This window comes from Microtus oregoni, unplaced genomic scaffold (genome assembly GCF_018167655.1).
Source record: "Microtus oregoni isolate MIOR12 unplaced genomic scaffold, Mior012 000002F_ref0000024, whole genome shotgun sequence".
Taxonomy (NCBI): Eukaryota; Metazoa; Chordata; class Mammalia; order Rodentia; family Cricetidae; genus Microtus; species Microtus oregoni.
In genome coordinates this window covers 54,543,907-54,563,275 of record NW_024543061.1, presented here as the reverse complement: position 1 = coordinate 54,563,275, position 19,369 = coordinate 54,543,907, and the positions used below count along the sequence as shown (strand labels likewise).

Sequence of the window (19,369 nt, the reverse complement as noted above, 5' to 3'; positions counted from 1 at the left end):
TGCACGCAGCATTTACTTTTAAAAATATCTGCTGGTGGAACTGAGGATGGAAGCCAAGCCCTCAAATATACCGGGCAAGCCCTCTGTCACTGAGCTGTACCCCAGCACGACCCCACAAATTTATATCATCTCTAAGCCATGCATGCTGCATCCTCTTTGTACTCCCAGCACTTGGGAGGCTGAATTTGGAGATTAAGAGTTCAAATCCAACCAGAGCAATGTAGTGAGCTTGTTTCATAATAAATAGGGGGAGTAATCTAGGAGGATAACTCCTCGGGTGAGGGCTCATTTGGAAAGTGAGTGGTCCTGGACTCGATTCCCAATAGCAAAACCACCACTGTCTGTGACCCCACTCCAGTCTGAGTTCCATCAGAGAAGGCCACGGTCCTGAACAATTAGGAGCAAAAGCACAATGAGGTCATGGGAAGTTCCAGGAATTTGGGACAACAAAGGCTAAATGGGAATTGGAGTGACTTTTCCCTGAGTTTCCTGTATCATACATGACACATCCCTCTATTAATATTTTTAATTATATTTACTTCTTTAGCCATGTGTGTACATGTATGGAGGTCAGAGAACAACTTTTGGGAACTGATTCTTTTCTTACACTATATGGGTTCCAGAGGCCAAACTTAAGTCATAAAGTGGCAACCAGCACCCTTACCCACATTACCCTCAGTTCACTGGCTCACATTCTCTTTTAAATAAGCTTGTCTTAGGCCCGGCATGATGGCACATACCTTTAATTCTAGTACTCAGGAACCCGAGGCAGGAGGATCTCTGTGAGGCCTGCCTGATCTAAATAGCAAGTTCCAGGACTAAACAGAGAAACCCTGCCTCGAAAAGCTAAAAATAAAATAATATAAATATAAATATAAAGCCAATCTTATGAAAGCAGAAGCAAGCACCAGCTCCATCCTGCCCCAGTCGAGATCACTCTGGACCACTTCCCAGAGGATGGAGGAAGTTGGGTACAGTGATGCAGCAGGCCTGCAATCCTAGCATCAAGAGCTGTAAGATAAGTAGGAGTTCTAGGATAGTCTGTTCTATACAGTTAGATCCTGCCTAAAAATAAAAACAAAAAACCAAGAAGAAAGCATGGGGAGGCTGGAGATACAGCGCAATAGTGAGTAACTGCCCATCATGTGTGATGCCCTGGTTCAGTCCCATGCACAGGGTGATAGTGAGACTGACCAGAGAGAGAGAGAGAGAGAGAGAGAGAGAGAGAGAGAGAGAATATGAATAAGAGGAGAAGAGTGTAAATTACTTCACTCAAACAACTGCCTGGCATAGTGGCACATACCTTTAATCCCAGCATTCTGGGAGCAGAGGCAAGTGGATCTCTATGAGTTCAACACAGGCCAGCCTGGTCTCCATAGCCAGTTCCACGACAGACAAAATGGCATAGCAAGAACCTGTCTCAAGCCAGGCGGTGGTGGCGCACGCCTTTAATCCTAGCATTTTGGAGGCAGAGGCAGGAGGATCTCTGTGAGTTTGAGGCCAGCCTGGTCTACAAGAGCTAGTTCCAGGACAGATAAGATGGCATAGCAAGAACCTGAGGTCTCAAACACACACACACACACACACACACACACACACACACACACACAGTCAAGAGTCAGAGATGGACAGGAGTGAAGTTTCAACCACCTCCAGCTGAATGGGCAGCTTAGAACAAGAACATCATTGCCTTTCATGTTCATCTCAAGCCACCGTCTCAGGCTGACCTTTGATAAGTGGGACCTTGGGACCCTGGGTTAAGCACAGCTCAGGGGAAAACGGTCCCATTATACTAAAACCCTGCCCACTTTGCCCATTGCCACAGTCCAGTCTGACTGGTTTCTTTTGTCACATTGTCCAGAACCTGGCATTGTTCCTTCCTGGTCATTAGGAAATGTGTTTTGGTTTGGTTACTATGTTGTTATTTGGGCTAGAGTTTTTTGTGTTTCCTTTTGTTTGTTTGGTCTTTGAGAAAGGGTCTCTTGTAGCCCAGGTTGGCTTCAAACCAACGATTAAGAGTGAACTCCCAGTCGTTATGCCTCTGCTCCTAAGTGCTGGGATTGAGGAATGACTTTTGTTGGGTCGTGCCACCTGAAATGTAGGCTCTAAGTCAGCCACCTCCCCACAGCTGCCTATCCACAAAGTCTGTGCCTTGTAGCCCAGGCTAGCTTTGAAGCCCAGGAAGGGAGCGCACAGTCTTTGTAACAAAATGTCAACAAAAGCCATTTGCTGAGGTGACTGCCAATTCATGAGCATGCCTGTCACAAAGCTGCCCAACCAGGGGGTGACCAAAAGCAGATGTCCCCAGGAGGCAGGCTGGTCCACACATGGCTTACCCAGCCTCTACTCGTTGCTACTGTCTTTCTTGTGTTGTTCCTTCCTTCCCAGACAGCCTAGAGCGCCATAGTCCTCAGAGGACATACAGGCAGCACCTCATGACCGGTATGTGAAGCAGAAGGACAGAGGTGCCTGGTGTCTACATGGTAAAGAACCCTCAACCATGACTCGGGGCTGAAGCCATGTCCACAATAGTGGGAAATGATATCCAAAGGACCATCTGTGCCCACGTTGCACTTGGGCCCAGTATATAATGCATCTTTTCTTTTACATTTTGTATTTATCAATGTATTTATCAATGTGTATATACCCAATGTGCATATACCAGCATGTGAGTGTGTGTGTATGAGGTATGTGTGTGTGAATATGGACAAACATGTACTCCAGAGCTTGTATAAAGTTTGAGACAAAATCTCTTTGTTGGTTTTTGTGCCATGTATACCAGACTAGCTAACCTGAGGGCCTCTAAGAATTCCCCTTTCTCCATCTCCCATCTCCCTTAGGGGCACTGGAAATGTAGACACTGGTGCCTGTCTGGCTTTTACATAGGTTCTGGGGATTTGAACTCAGGTCCTCAGGCTTGCAAAGAAGTGCTTTCATACACCGAACCATCTTCCCAGCTAGAGGTATTTTTGTGACAGCAGCCTGGCTGAGCTTCATCAATAGCATGGAGGTCGCCGGGCGGTGGTGGCACATGCCTTTAATCCCAGCACTTGGGAGGCAGAAGCAGGTGGATCTCTGTGAGTTCCTTCGAGGCCAGCCTGGTCTGCAAGAGCTAGTTCCAGGACAGGCTCCAAAGCTACAGAAAAGCCCCGTCTCAAAAAACAAAACAAAACAACATCAAAAAACAAACCAACAAAAAAACGCAGAGAAACCCTGTCTCAAAACAACAATAAAAATAGCACGGAAATCAAAGGTCATTCCATCCATACTTAACCTCTGGCTCCTATTCTTGGTGACTGGGAATGGAACCAGGGCCTGGCACTAAGACACTGAGTTATAGCTCAGCCCCTATAACCTTTTTGTTTAGCACAAACCTGTGTCTCTCTGTGCAGGCACATCTGGTGTGGACATCAAGGGCCCTGGGGCTCATGGCTGACTTTTACAAGCTCCACCCAGAGGGCACACAAAAGCTTCATTTACTGTTTTCAATCCAGGGAGAACCCATCTTTTCTCGCCATAGTCTGTGCTCGGCAATGTGTCACTGAATGGCAGCATTCAGGGTTGGGGTAGGAGGAGGATACACACTGGGAGGGCAGCATGAGAAAGCCTGGGGAGAACCTGTCAGCACATTTGGGGTTAAAACCCCTCCACTACACAAGGGTACCTAGTGACACTTGGAGGGCCGTGCCCAGCCACAGATGTCAGCTGACAGGCCCAGGTCAGACTCTACTACGTCAGGCCCCATCAGCTTCCTGAAAAATCCCCGGGCAGGGTGAGTGTTGGGTTAGCTCAAGCTTTCCACATGCAAATGATAACTAAGATGTATAAGGTTCAAATGTCTGGATTAGGGATACATCTCAGAGGATCAGTGCTTGCCAAGCAAGCATGAGTCTCCGGGTCCTACAACCCCAACACCAAAAGAAGTAAATGATTAAAATATTTTTTTTAAAAAAAAAAAGGAAGTAGACAGAAAGAAGGAAAAAAGAAAGACAGACAGACTTTAACCATCCTAATTTGTCTTTCATTGTTGCTTGTTTTGTTTTCTCCCACTGTGAAAACCAAATGGGAGAGAATGTGGCCAGGAAGCTGGCTCAGCCGGCAAACCACCACCACCCAACCCCACCCACTCTTTCAGCCACCCAAAAGACAGAGATGCTGGAGAGATGAAAATAGAACACCAATCACCACAGGCTCAGAGGTCAAAAGAAAGGAAGAGGTGAGTGTACTACCTCACCCCAGAGCAGGCTGGGGACAGAATTCCCCTGGATGGCCTCCCAGTGCTCGGGACAGTGATCTTTTTCCCCTTGGGGATTAAATTCTCAAGGGTATCAGGTACTCGCACTGAGTCAGAGTGCTGTAAGAGGGCAGAGCTGGGATGAAGCAGACACAACCTCCCAGTCAGCTGGTACCCAGGACAGGGTCTCCATCCTCTAAGGATGCTCACACATGTGAGCATCCCTGGGCACACACACGCACACACTCACACACAGGCCCAACTGTGTTCTCTGTCATCCTGAAGAAAATGAAACCTGAAACTCTTGTTTCCTCTGGAATCTTTATTTCTGCTCCACTTCCCTCAGTGGAAATAAAAAAGACAGCTTTCTGTGCCGAAGTCTTGGCTGACCCCTGGGAGGCCTAGGCTTCCCCCACTGGCTGCCTGGAGGCGAATCTCAGCACGGCTCACTGGGCAGAGGGCCCTCATTCTATGAGCACATTCCAGAAATCCTTCCCTTTACCATTTCAAGGCAAACAATAATACCACACTTAAGTGTTTGCTTTAACTCTAAGTTGACCTGTAGCTGGGATGGATCCCTGCTAAATAATCTAAGTGATTGGGCACAAACTAAAGGACCCTGGAGCAGGCAGCCACCTCAAGAACAAACAGCTCACTAGGCCCTTGCTTTGATTTTTTCCTACTAATCCCCAGACCTGGTCTCTGCCTCTGTGATCTGTGGTTTAACAGTACATGTGTGTGTGTGCGCGCGTGTGTGTGTGTGTGTGTGTGTGTGCATGTGCTGTGTGTGCTAATGCACGAGTATGCGCACGTGTGCACATGTGTGTGTGTGTGCGCGCGCGCATGCAGGGGTTGAAGAGATGGGTGAGCTGTTAAGAACACTGGTTGCTCTTCCAGAGGACCTGAGTTTAACACCCAGCACCCACATGGAGGCTCACAGCTGTCTGTGACCCCAGCTCCAATGAGTCTGACACCCTCTTCTAGCCTCTGTGGGCACTGTACATATATGGTACACATATATGTGCAAACAAAACACTCATACATATAAAAAATATAAATATTTTTCTTGAAACTTTTTGAGACAGAGTTTATCTATATAGCCCTGGCTGTCTTGGAACTCACTCTGTAGACCAGGCTGGCCTTGAACTCAGAGATCTGCCTTCCCTCTGCCTCCCAACTGCTGGTATCACACCTGAGTCACTTCCGAAGTGCTCCACCCCTAGATTCCAGTGGAAGCTTCAACAACACAGGAGCTGTCTTGCCCGGCTACAGCTCAGCTCACTCAGCTCAGGGTTGGTTGTGCAGTGTGACGCAGCTGACACTGACTCACGCAGCCTCTGAGGATGGTTTAACCTCACACTTGGAGGAGCCTGGAGACCACAGCACAGTTCACAGTCAGAGTGTGACGGGTGAACCTCATTGTGCCCCAGTTCAATCGCACTGCACATGGCCTCTGCGTGTCCTTCCAGCACTCTCAAAACCCACAGTGACCCAAGAATCAGTTCGGGGAGGGAAATCAGGTGACCTGCCCCACACTAGGTAGGCATCAGCACCTTAAAAAAAAAATGTGACCACTCTTGAAGCTTCCTGCTTTGAAAGCAAAGTAAACAGGGGTGTGTTTACACACTTGTTTGATGGTTTGTGTCAGGGTCTCGTGGGACATAGTAGATGATAGATAAGTTGATTCTGGGTCCACAGGCTGTGACTCTGGGGCTGATGTCTCAACCCGGCACGGGGCCAGCTCCAGGGTCAGACCCCCAATGGTCCAGAGAATGAACCTGACCCGCATTCCGTTGCTCCCTGAAGTTATGAAAACCTTAGAGTTAATTGGGAGCCCTGTCGCCAGTGTGTGCGCAACCTGGCCTCCATGAAGAGGAAGGGAACAAACTTCTGTTTTGCTCAACAGCTGTCCAAAGTCCCCTGTTCAAAGAGCCCCATCCAGAAAGGAAGTGACTCTGACCCACCAGCCAAAGCCAAAGCCTGCGTGGTTGCACAAACACAGCTCCCCAAACCCTGTAAAACAGCAAGAAAATTCTAGCTGGGGTTAGAAGTTGGCTACCCCGCTCTTCCCTAGTGCGTGAGGGCCCATCCCCAGCACCCACAAAAAGGCACAAGAAGACAGCAGTGGCCCAAGGGAGAGGAAGATTTAGTCACTTCCTACACCCCTTCAGTTGACACCCAGAACCTCATGGCTACGTGGGATCAATACGTTTTTATAAGCTACAGTCGACACCTGCTCTCATCAGCTTGGTGGGATTTAGAGTCAGCGTGGAGGCAAACCCTCCCCTGGGTGCATCTGTGAGGGGTTTTCTGGTTTAGACTAACTGAGATGCAAAGGCCCATCGAGAATTCAGGCAGCACTGTCCCATGGGCGGAGGTCCTGGACAGTACACAAAAGAGCGGAGCGCCAGCTCTCATACTTCCTGGCTGTGGGTACAGTACCAGGTCCTGGTGCCACACCTTCCCACCATGATGAACTGTGCCCTCAAACTCAGAGCTAAGTAAGTCCTTCCTTCCTCCCTTCCTTCCTTCCTCCAGCTGCTTGTCTGAGGATCTTGTGACAGCACTGAGAAAAACAGCAAGTACAACGGTAAAACCTCAATGTCCCCATTCCACAGAACACTGGAGTGTTCCCCAAAATAAAAGTTCTCCATCGCTTCCTAGAAAAAAATAAAAAGGCAAATTGTTCATAAAAGAAAAAAACTTCTTTTTGTTTTGTTTTTTGAGATGGGGTTTCTCTGTATAGCCTTGGCTGTCCCAGAACTCACTCTGTAGACCAGGTTGGCCTCAAACTCTTTATTGTTGTTTGTTTGTTCCCTTAAGATAGTCTTCCAAAGGGACCCTGGCTGGCCTTGACCTCTCAAGCAAACCTGTCTCTATCCTCCCAGGAGCTGGCATTACAGGCACATCCCACCACATCTGGCCAAAAAGAAAAAAAGAAGCAAACAAAAACCTTAATTGTCTTTATTTTCCATTAGAATCAAGCAATATTCCATTGCATGTTGCAGACTATGGTTGGAAGGTCAAAACAGTTAAGAGTGTATATCAGTCTCCCAGAGGACCTGTCCAAATTCTATTCCCAGCACCGCTGTTAGGCAGCTCACAACCCCCTGTAACTCCACCTCCAAGAGATTGGATGCCTCTGGCCTTCGTGGGCAACTACCCACAAAACACACAGACACACATGTGCACGAGCGCGTGCACGCGCACACACGGTATTAAAAACAAAATCAATCCTTAAAATAAAATCTCATTGGAGATCTAGTCTTAAAAAAAAAAAACAAACCCTAGGATGTATTCCAGGGCCTGAACAACATCGGTTTGTTCTGTCAACAGAGAAAGTCTTGTAGAAACCAGGAGCACAAGTAACACCAAATGGCAGGTTTCTCTTTTCATGTCAGAAAGAGGGACCATGGTTGCCCAGCATGCACTAGGCCCTGAGGTTAATCCCCAGAGTTTGATGCATACCTGTAATCTAAGAGGCTGAGGCAGGAGGATCAGGAATTCAAAGGCCTCTCGAGAGATCCTCAAACATGCCTCCTGCCCATCACAGGATCTGTGAACATGCTATGCCCTCTGTCTAGAAATGACTGAGTAGGCCCTCAGTTGGAAAGTCAAGTTCAGCTCCTCCAGGGAGGCTGCTGGGATGGGACCGATTCCTCCCATCTCCTCCTCCTGGCAGTCCTCCCCACCCACAGCATCTTCTCTGAGTGCATGTGCCGCTCCTGGATGCGTGTACCTGTGCTGAGATCGTTACTATCCATCCACCCCACTGCACACAAGCACCCTGAGACCCAGCCTTATGCAATGCAATCAAACCCTCTCCCAGTAAACCACATCTGAGCCGCTCAACCGTGGCTCCATTGAGACAGACGTTGAGACGCGTGGCGACCAGAGACATACTAGGAACCAGGGGCTGCCAGGCAGACTGGCCAGGAGAGCCACACCAGCAGGCTGGGAGAGGTCCTACTGGAATCACTGACTGCAGATACATGGCCTGTGGCTTCCGGCTCCATTCCAGCAATGAATTGTGGGTGTACTGACAGGAAGGAATATGTGTGTGTGCAGATAACGTCTTTCTTCTTATATCCCAAGCTGGCCTCGAACTCACAGAGATCAGCCTGCCTCTGCCTCCCAAATGCTGGGATTAAAGGCGTGCGCGACCACCGCCCGGCATTGTTTTCCCATAGTCTTGAGCAACTCCTGTGATTGGGTCATTCGACACCCAAAGGGGGTCACGACCTACAGGGTGAGAACCACGGCCTTAACCTCTCTCACAGAACCTGAAGCTCCGGTTTTGGGGGCTAGGTCAACAAGCCCCAGGATCATCTTATCTCCACCCAGCCAGGTCTGAGCTTATAGGCACCTGTGGCCACACCCAGATTTTACTTGGGTTTAAGTCTTCACAGAGAGCTCACCCACTGAGCCGCCTCCCAGTTTAGTCTGACTGACTGCTATTTAGACAAGGTCTCACTATGTAACCCAGGCTAGCCTGGAACTCACTACCCTCCTGTTTCCCTTTGTCCAGGGCTAGGGTTAACAGACACGTGCCACCAGGCCAGGCCCAGCTGGTTCTTTATGCCTGTGTAGCCCACACCGTGTGAACCAGAGCCTGGAGTCTGCTGTGGAGACGACCAAAAATGGATGCGGGGAGAGAAGGTGGTGTCTCTGGGAGCTGCTTCCTAGTATGTGCCTTCTGTAATCATCTATTCCAATTCTTGTCATATTTCATGGCTATCAGGTTAAATAATGACCTTGGCAATCAAAGTGAGAAAAAGTGAAGGAACAGAAACCCGCAAACCAATCCCCTCAAAGACTTTGGTTTCAAGACAAGGCAAGTCCAGCACCTGTGAGCCTTTGGCTCACATAATGGTCACAAGGACACTGTTGACTGCAGAATGTATTTGCTGAGACACCCCTCAGCTCTATGGAAGCTGCTGCCTGGGGCTTTTTGTTTGTGGTGCTGGGAGCCCAGGTCCTTGCCTGGACAAGTGTCCCACACAGGACATCTGTTGAATACAGCTACCTTCAATTTTTTTTTTTTTTTGGTTTTTTGAGACATGGTTTTGCTGTAGCTTTTGGAGCCTGTCCTGGAACTCGCTGTGTAGACCAGGCTAGCCTCAAACTCACACAGAGACAGGCAGATCTCTTGAATTCAAGGTCAGCTTTGTCTACCCAGTGAGTTCCACGCCATCCAGGTGACACAGGAAGAACCTGTTTCCACACCACACCACACACACACACACACACACACACACACACCACATTTGGATACCCAGGGGTAGAACAGTTGTCTAGCATGTATGAGGTCCTAAATTCATTTGGGTAGAAGTCAATTTTTCAAGTTAACTACAGTTAATAATTAAGCAGGTAAGTACAAAAACAAGATTAAATATCGCGGCTAGAAAAAGGGACTTTGAGCATTCTTAACACCGGAACTTGAGTGCCCCCCCACACACACACTCCCTGGGTGTTCACCTTCAGAAGGGGCAGGCAACTTTTTTTTCTCTAATGAAAACCAGCAAGAGTCAGAAAGGGGAAGTTGTTGCCTGGGGACTTGATCAGTGGTGAGCACAGAGCCAAAACCTCACAACGACAGCTATGGGACAGGGGAGTGGGGACCCGCCTCAGGTGGCTTCAGCCATCAGGACTGAGGAAAAGGGCCTGGTCAGAGAAGGCTCTAATCACAAAGGCTGGGAGGTGGTGCTTCCAGCAAGACCAGAGAGCCCACAGTTGGGCCCCCACCATCCCTCCATCTCCCAAACCCCTCCTCGTTAGCTCAGCTTCTATGGGAGTGGAGCAGTGGGCCCTGGATCCAGATGAGACCCGGTGAACCTTGGAGCTTGGGACCTCAGGCCACACAGCCATTCTTTGGCTGTTTGTTTGATTTTGAGAAAGGGTCTCTCTTTACAGCCCTGGCTGACTGAGGACTCATAGAGATCAGCCTGTCTCGGCCTCCCAAGTGTTGGAATTAAGAATGTGCACCACTGTGCCTGGCAGGAGGGTATCTCTTTAAATATAGTGCCACAGTCTTTGTTGACCTCAATGGTAAAGATTTTTCCTAGATTAGTCAATGGCCAGGGGATGTGGTGGGAGGAGCCGTTTCCCAACCTCTGGGGCGCCTCCTCTGCTATCAGACATCCTGAGGGGACACCACTGTCAATCTCAGGGTTTTTCCTGGCTGGCCAACTGACTCCCCAAAGTGGACCAGCAGTAAGTCCACTGTGACCACATACGAGCTGGCAGCTCTTCCTACCTCTGGGGACCCTTCCTCACCTCCTTTGGAGTCATTGAGAGATTATAATTAATTCTTTCAACATACAAAAAGATTTTTTTTTTTGAAACAAGGTCTCATGTAGCACCAAGCTAGCCCTGAACTCATTATGTCACCAAAGCCGGCTTTGAATTCTATTTTTAATTAATTATTTTTTTTAACTTTATATGCATTGGTGTGAAGGTGTCTGATCCCCAGGACAACAGACAGTTGAGAGCTGCCATGTGGGTGGTAGGAATTGAACCCAGACCCTCCGAAAAAGCAGCTGAGCCATCTCTCTGGCACCCTGGCTTTGAATTCTTGAGTCTCCTACCTCTCCCTCCCAAGTGATGGATTACAGATGTTTGCCACCGTACCAGTTTCCACCTTATCATTTCTCAGCATCTGTCACAGTGCAGTTTTCTAAGAATACAGAGAAACCAAAATTGAGGTCATAATCATCAGGAGCTGATCACATGATCAAATGCAAGGCCTCTTGGTTCTGGCGATCATGAGGACTAAGACTCCAAGAATCCCAGAGAGGGCTCAGCTTGGCATCCAGGCTGGTGCCTTCACAGGCCAATGGTGGGGTCTGAGACCCTGAAAGGAGGAGGGTCTCCCAGGGCTCTGGCACAGGCCAGACCTGGACTCAGCCAGCTGTATCTTGCACCAGGCCTCTCTGGCTGGTACTCAGAGAATGGAGATCAGTGGTCTGGCACAGCTCAGGACAGGACAGGGTGAGTTCTAGCAGGTTCTAAAGGGCTGTGAGCCAAGCAGGCTGCCCTGTCCAATCTGAGGGAAGGTGGACATGGAAAGAGACAGGATAGAGAATTACAAATAGGACAGAGAGAGAGCCTGGGGGAAGCCATGGCCAGCAGGCAGGGCCTTGGTTTATGGGACAATTTCTGGGACTGCAAAAGCAAGCCTGGCTGGAGTCTCTCCTGCTGGAATAGGCACCTCCTATTTAAGCCCCAAAGGGAAAGTCATCATGTGTGAAAACCCACATACATTAAATCCCAGGGAGTTTCCTAGCAGCTGAAGAGTGGGCACAGTCCCAGGGTGACCCTTGAAGCCCATGTGGGCTGCAGCTCTGAGACTGGGGTGCTCTAACCCCGATCCTTCTCTGAAGAAGACTTCCGGTCATCCAGGCAAGCACTGCATCAGGGTCTCTGGCACAGGAAGCAGCCATTCCCATGCCCACACAGGTCAACTTCAAAGCCCTGTCGGGACTTCCCAGGCCTCAGAGGCTCCATCTCTTTTCTTTTATGTAGTGCTGGGGTTGGAGCTCAGGGCCTTGCACCTCAGCCAAGCGCCCTACCCTTCAGCTACACCCCAAACCCCACCTTTCCCTGCAGGCTCCTCCCTGGGCTCTCCGACCCCTGTTATTTCTTTCCTCTTTCGTGGTGCTCTCTCTTTGGTTTGTTTGTTTGTTTTTTGATTTTTCGAGACAGGGTTTCTCTGTGGCTTTGGAGCCTGTCCTGGAACTAGCTCTGTAGACCAGGCTGGTCTCGAACTCACAGAGATGGTGCTCTCTCTTTGGACTGGCCATCCCTGACCACAGTCCTAGGAAGCGTCCCCACCCCATCACTTTCCCTTGATCTCTTTATTCTCCTTTCCTGCTACTGCCGCCTACCTGGCTCCCCAGGATTTAAATTTTTTTTTTTTTTTTAGTTTTTCGAGACAGGGTTTCTCTGTAGCTTTGGAGCCTGTCCTGGAACTAGCTTTTGTAGACCAGGCTGGCCTCGAACTCACAGAGATCCGCCTGCCTCTGCCTCCCAAGTGCTGGGATTAAAGGCGTGCGCCACCACCGCCTGGCTCAGGATTTAAATTTTTAAAATGTGTTTATTTGTGTACTTTTGTGGGGAGAGGCGCAGTTGCCGCGGCATGTGTGGGAAGGTCAGATGCCAACCTTTGGGAGTCTCTCCGTTTACCATGTGGGTCCCAGAGAGCAAACTCAGGTTATAAGGCTTGGCAACATATGTCCTTACCCACCCAGTCATCTCCCTGGCCTCTGTTGGCTGTTGTTGGTTGGTCGGTTGGTTTTGTTTTTTTCAAGACAGGGTTTTTCTTGTTGCTCTGGCTGTCTTGAAACTCTGTAGACCAGGCTGGCTTCGAACTCAGAGATCAACCTGCCTCTGTCTCTTGAGTGCTGGGTGGGATTAAAGGCACGCGCTACCACTGCCCACTCCAATATTTTTTAATTACAAAAACAAAAGGTTTTAGGTCTCTAGCTAGTCAGCATTTCTCCTGATAATCCCAGTGCCAAGAAGAGTACATAGCAGGCCCTGCAGATAATATCTGATCAATAAATGATTTGGTGTTGAATTTCAGTCTGGGATAAAGAAGGGTCTAGGGCTAGGCTGCAGCTCAGGGTCAGAGAGTTCATCTCGTCCAAGTTGGTTCCAGCCCCTGCACTGACAAAAGATGGACCGGGTCTTCAGACAGACACACAGCCCTTGCTGAGACCCTCTCAGGGACGGATGGCTACTCACAGCTCAGGACAATCTGGGCAGCTCGGTAGAGTTCCAGGTGACACAAGAGGTCCACCAGCTGCTGGACCGTGGCCTGTCGCATGGCCCACCACCACAGCAGCTCCCGAGTGATGCTCACACCCTGCACCCTCTCCATGGATTTGATCTTCCGCAGCTGTGTCAGGTCTGTGATGACATAGGAGGCTGGAAGGCAAGAGAGGATTCTGCTTAGCGCTGGAGATGCCACCTCCGAGGGAGAGGCCCTTCCTGCCCCACTGCTCCTCCCGGGTCTCAACAGAAGGAAGATCACAGGACAGGAGCCCGGAACCCCGGGAACCTTGGGTACCAGCAGTTTCTTGGCTCGGGATGATCTCTTCCCCAACAAGAGCCTCAACGGGGAGCAGAACTGTGCCCGCCCCATCTAAAACAGAAGCCCCTGCAGGCAGGGAGTTTCATCTCTCTCCACCCCTGCCACAGCCCCAAACGGAGAGACTGCCCGCCTCAGGGCAGCAGGCTCGGATGCAGATGAGTGGACGGCCGCGAGGTAGGGAGGCCCTCAGCCTCAGGGTACCCCACTCTTGGAGGACCCCAAAAAATGTCCTCCAATGCCATTCCCTGAGCACCTGGCACAGTAAGTCTCACCCCGGTGGGAAAAATTAATAGGTCTGTGATTGATGAATGAACGATGAACCCATGGTCACCGTCCTCATGGAACTGTCACAGGGATCAACGCAGCCTGTGGGGTCGGCACTCTGCTAACCGTGACGCACTGGGCAGAACTGTAAGGAGCTGTGTTGGCAATAATACAAAATTATGCATTCCCTCTTTTATTTTTTGAAACAAGGTTCGGCTGTGCGGGGTAGACTAGCCTACAGTGCAGCAATCCTCCTGCCCCTGTCTCCCATTAGCTGGCACTAGTGGCATGAAGCAGCACACCTGGCTTCCCTTTGGATTTGTTTGGTATAAAATAGATGGGGGTTCCCATGGAAAATCCCAGCCTCCCTGGTCAAGTCCACTAGGCTGCTCTCTCTCATCCTTCACAGGGTGCTGGCTTCAGACGGATTTGGACAGACGAGGTAAGGCCCTGACCTTACTTGTTAATGCGGTAGTTCAAGCCTCCTCCCAGTGGACCTATGCTCATCATAAATGGCTACTTTTCAGCTTTACTACTGTTTACTAAACTTGATGGTGCACGCCTTTAATCCTAGCACTCTGGAGGCAGATGCAGGACTTCTGTGAGTTTGCGGCCAGCCTGGTCTACAGAGTGAGTTCCAGGCCAGCTAGGACGACATAGTGAGAACCTGTCTTCATTTTTTTTAAATATTAATTTTATTTTTGCTATTATTGTTTTTATTGTCATGGTGCTGGATACTGAGCCCAGAGCTTCATCTCACGTGACTTCACTCTGAGTTTTTCTCTCCAGCTTATAAAGAGTTTGTTTGGTTGGTTGGATGGGTTTTTGTATTTTGCAGAACTGGGGTTCAAAACAAGGGCAGCATGCATGTCAAACCACTGAGCCATACTCCCAGACCTTAAAAGGCATCCCACTGACAGTTTTTTTTGTTTTGTTTTGTTTTGTTTTTTTTGGATTTTTCGAGACAGGGTTTCTCCGTAGCTTTTAGTTCCTGTCCTGGAACTAGCTCTTGTAGACCAGGCTGGCCTCGAACTCACAGAGATCCGCCTGCCTCCGCCTCCCGAGTACTGGGATTAAAGGCGTGCGTCACCACCGCCCGGCCCCGCTGACAGTTTTAAAGAGAGGATCTCACTGTGCGGGTCAGGCTGACCTTGAACTCACAGATCTGCCTTCCTCTGCGTCCCAAGTGCTAGCATTAAAGGCATGAGCCACTACACCAGTCCTGCCACTGAGTTTATTGACATAAGGGAAGCATTTAAAACAAACAAAGAAAAACAAAATTTGAGAATGGTCTAGCCTGGGGAGGTACCATGATATAGCATGATGGAAGAACACTTGCTAGCATGTGCAGTGACCCCAGGCTCCATCCCTGGTACTACAAAACAAAACAGAACAAAAATGAGGAATTAAAAAAAAGCAAACCTTAGTCAGGTAGCAGTGGTGCAAGCCTTTAATCCCAGCACTCAGGAGGCAGAGGCAGGTGGATCTTTTTGAGTTCGAGGCCAGCCTGGATTACAAGCAAGTTTCAGGACAGTCAGGGCTACACAGAGAAACCCTGTCTTGGAAAGATAAGCAAACTAACAAACCAACAACAAAATCAACCCTTGGTTCAAAGAGTTAAAAAATCACAGCAGGGATTTATGTGAACACAAAGTCAAGTTTTGGGGTGAGTGTGGTGTACTTGGTTGATACAGCGCTTGCCTCCCATGCATGAGGCTCTGGGTTCAGCCCTGGCACCCCCAAAGAAAAATGTCATTAAACACTCTTCTGGAGACCTGGGTGGGCTCCAGAGATGGCAGGCGAAACCAAAACTCCAGAGAGCTTTTCTGTTTAGAACATGAGCTCGGAGGGGTGCTGAACAGGGCACAGGGAGGCGGGAGGTCAAGCTCAGAACTCCAGAGGTAGGACCTCGGAAGAAAGACATCAGAGCCAGGAAAAGCACAGGGGCCCTTACGCTGTCAGTCTCCCTCTCTAGAGAAATGAAGAAGGGCCGTGCCACTCTCCCACAGAGAAGCCTGCAGGAGAAGCGCCCTGCAGGAACAGAAAGTTCCAGAGTTGCAGTTTTAGTCACTGGAAACTCCAAACCAGATTCCCAGCCAGCGGGAAGTGATGTAACAGCCCAGAGTCCCCTTCCCAATGTTCTTAGGGGACAAAGAGGAAGGAGTGATGTCACGTCAAAGCCAGCCCAGTAAGGATGCTGGTGAAAGGAGTTTCGGCCGGAGAAGCCTTGACTCTCCGTGAATTTCAATTTCCTTCCAGGAGAAACAGGAAGTGAACCCCAGGGTGCCTCCTGAAAGGGAGAGGGTAATTCTGTGAAACTGATGTCTCTTATGATAGTGATCTATTAATACTACACCCAGGAGCAGGACAGGCCAAGAGGCAAGCAGGGGGACTCAGTCACTGCCAACAGCCCCGCTAGGCTATGGCTGTTATTAATTTGATCACTATGGAAGAGAGGAAAAATCAAAATCCTCCTCATCTTCCTACCTGGAGACCCAAGAAAGAATTGGCTACATTCTGGCAATCTTCGAGAGCAAGGGCAGCCCAGCCTCCTAAAATGACCCAGCCTCAAGGTCAAACGCCCCTTTCTTGACTAGTCAAACTCCACTGTGTTTCCTCAGTGTCTTACAGATGAAAGGCTCAGAGTATAGTCACTTGCCTGCAGTCACACAGCTATGCAGTGCACAAATGCTGCTATGCACTAGTGAGCAAGGAGAGTGGTCCAGCAAGGCGGCTCCTGCAGGGGTCCCTCCGCACACTCCCAGTTAGATGACACCGTAAGAACCCGATCTACACAGGTTCAGACAGATACTACAACTTTCGAGTGTGCGTATTTGTGGCCGTGGGTTTTCTAAGTCACTTTAAATCTTCCTGCATCCCACATCCCACACCCTCCCTCCGAGGACCACAGTTCAAGCTCATCTTTTTCTAGAATAACTCAGCTGCCAAGACTTAAGAGGAACAGTCATTCAAGTTCTTCCTCCTTTGCAACATGGAAAACCAGAGTCCTGAGACCAGATGGCAGCTGCATAGCCAGCTCCAGGGCCGGCGACCCTGACTCTCAGGGGAGGACCAACCTTGGGCTCAGGGCATCATTCTCTGGGGTGGATGCTGAATACCTACCTGCCCACTTGCCCAGCACTGTCCTTGACTCCAGAGACACAGTGAAAGAGGCAGGATCAGCCCCTACTCACACGAGAGAGATGGACTAGCCAAAGCAGGAACAAGGGTGAGCGCAAGCGTGCGTTCAGGAGAACCAAGGGGAAATACCTAGAGCTGAGGGAGCCAGGGCAGCTGAGGGAGCCAGGGCGGCTGAGGGAGCCAGGGCGGCTGAGGGAGCCAGAGCGGCTGAGGGAGCCAGGGCGGCTGAGGGAGCCAGGGCGGCTGAGGGAGGAGCGGTATTTAAGGAGAACAGGGTTCCACTTAGGAATAATAAGAATAAAATCACAACTCTATGAATGTGCGAAGTGCTACTGAGATGCTCTTCAAATATGTGCATTATATGATTGCTTATTGAAATACGTTCATCATAAGATCGTTGATTTAAATATGCACATCATATGATCGTTGATTATGGGTTTCTTGCTTGAATTTTTCTTTGTTTGATCACTTGCTTGTCTGCTTGAGACAGGCCCTCAAGTAACCCAGGCTGGTCTGGAATTCACTACGCAGAGGAGACTGACCTTGAACTCCTAGTCCTCCAATAGCGGCTTCCAAAACACAGACCACGCGTCTGTGCCACCACAATACCCCCCTTCTCCCTCCTCCTTTTCCTCTTCCTTCCCCTCCTCCCTCCCTCCTCCTCCTCTGTTATTTTATTCCAGTAGTTGAACCCAGGGCCTTGGCAAGGTAAGCACACACTTTACTACCGAGCTACACCAGACTCGTGGATTATATCTTTTTATTTTATTTTTTATTTTTTGGGTTTTTTTTTTTTTTTTGAGACAGGGTTTCTCTGTGTAACCTAGAACTCGATCTGTTGACCAGGTTGGCCTTGAACTCACTGAGATCTACATGTTTCTGCCTTCCAAGTGTTGGGATTAAAATTGTGTGCCACCCCTGCCAGCCCATAAATTATATCTTAATAAAGCTTTCTTCAAAGGCCGGGCGGTGGTGGCGCACGCCTTTAATCCCAGCACTCGGGAGGCAGAGGCAGGCGGATCTCTGTGAGTTCGAGACCAGCCTGGTCTACAAGAGCTAGTTCCAGGACAGGCTCCAAAAACCACAGAGAAACCCTGTCTCGAAAAACCAAAAAAAAAAAAAAATAAAGCTTTCTTCAAAAAGTCATAAGCCATAAGTGTGCCTCTTACACTAATGTTCTAAGAACAGAAGGTATCCTGCTCTGAGCAGTTCAAGTCTGGGCTGAAATGAAAAAAAAAATTAAAGACCATCCCTCTCCCCCAACACACACACACATGCACACACACAGTTGGTCACTGTCCAGGAAATATTCCAAGTCAGCATAGGGCATCCAAGTGTTGGGACACAGAGTCCCCTGGACAATCAGGTGGCAACACACATCCTCACAGGACCCTGAGACTAGGGCTGAGGTCACACGAGAAGAGTCCTTCATCCCAGGTGTTACCAACACCAGCCTCCTAGTTCTCCAGCAGTGATGCAGAATGAAAATGTACACTCAAGAGGAAATCCAAAGACTACCTTGCCAGGTGTGGTGCTGGGGGCGGGAGGATCACCAGTTTGAGGCCAGTGTCAGCTACACAACAGATCATTGGGAGGGGGTCTCCAACAAAGTGAAGGCCTATGATGTATTTTAAGAAAAAAAAAAGCAGGCTTGGGGCGGGGGGGGGGGGGCACTAGGGAGATGGCCCAGCAGTTAAGAGCACTGGCTCCTCTTCCAGAGGATCCAGGTTCAGTTCATACATAATGCACATGAAATAAAAATAATTCTTTAAAAAGGTAGGCTGTCTGTCATGTATAACCAGTGGACAGAAATGGCAGGATGGTTGAATGCTACACTTAAATGCCCTTGGGAAAAGAGCAGAAGGCACAATCCTGAGCACTACGGGCTGCAAGGTCAAGAGGCTAGCAAACGTGAGAAGCACCAGCTCTTACAAAGGGCTCTCTGAGGCTAAGAATGTTCATCCCTGAGGAGAACTGGGCTCATCTCTCTCTCTTTTTTTAATTGTGTATACAGTATTCTGCTTACATGCATGCCTGCAGGCCAGAAAAGGACACCAGATCTCATTACAGATGGTTGTGAGCCACCATGTGGTTGCTGGGAATTGAACTCAGGACCTTTGGAAGAGCAGCCAGTGCTCTTAACCACTGAGCCATCTCTCCAGCCTCTGGGCTCATCTTTCTGCTCTCAATTCCTACAGTATTCACTCTCTCTCTTTTCTCCCTCCCTCCCCCTCCCCTCTTCCTCTCTCTCTTTTCTTTGCACATCAACTTCCTTTCTTCCTGGGTGAAAGGGTCCCTGAAACCCATCATTGCTGACTCTTGGGAGTAGCTCTGCTCTGTGCTGAGGGTCTGCCCTGTTGGGTGTTTTACAGTAGCCCTGATGTTCACCACTGCATGTACCAAGGTGTGACAACTAGACATGTCTCTAGACACTGGCAACTGTTACTTATGGGGAAAAAAATCCCAAAGTTAAGGACCTTTACCTTAAAATACTTATGATTTTTTTTCTTATTTTCTTTTTCATTTGCCAGGCTAGGGACAGATCCTAAGGCGTCCAAAATTCTAGTTGAGAGTTCTAGCACTGAGGTACACCTTAACCCTAACATACATATGTTCAAACTCGAGGGACAACACAC

The 19,369-nt window shown here is 49.2% G+C and overlaps 1 protein-coding gene across 1 annotated transcript in view; it reads right to left on the bottom strand.

The window, feature by feature from the left end:
• Irak2 (interleukin 1 receptor associated kinase 2) overlaps positions 1-19,369 on the bottom strand; it is a 53,191-nt gene that overhangs the window by 31,758 nt on the left and 2,064 nt on the right. Inside the window, exon 2 of the mRNA XM_041635347.1 lies at positions 12,980-13,162. Coding sequence (XP_041491281.1) covers positions 12,980-13,162 — 183 coding nt within the window. The remainder of the gene's footprint in view (positions 1-12,979; positions 13,163-19,369) is intronic.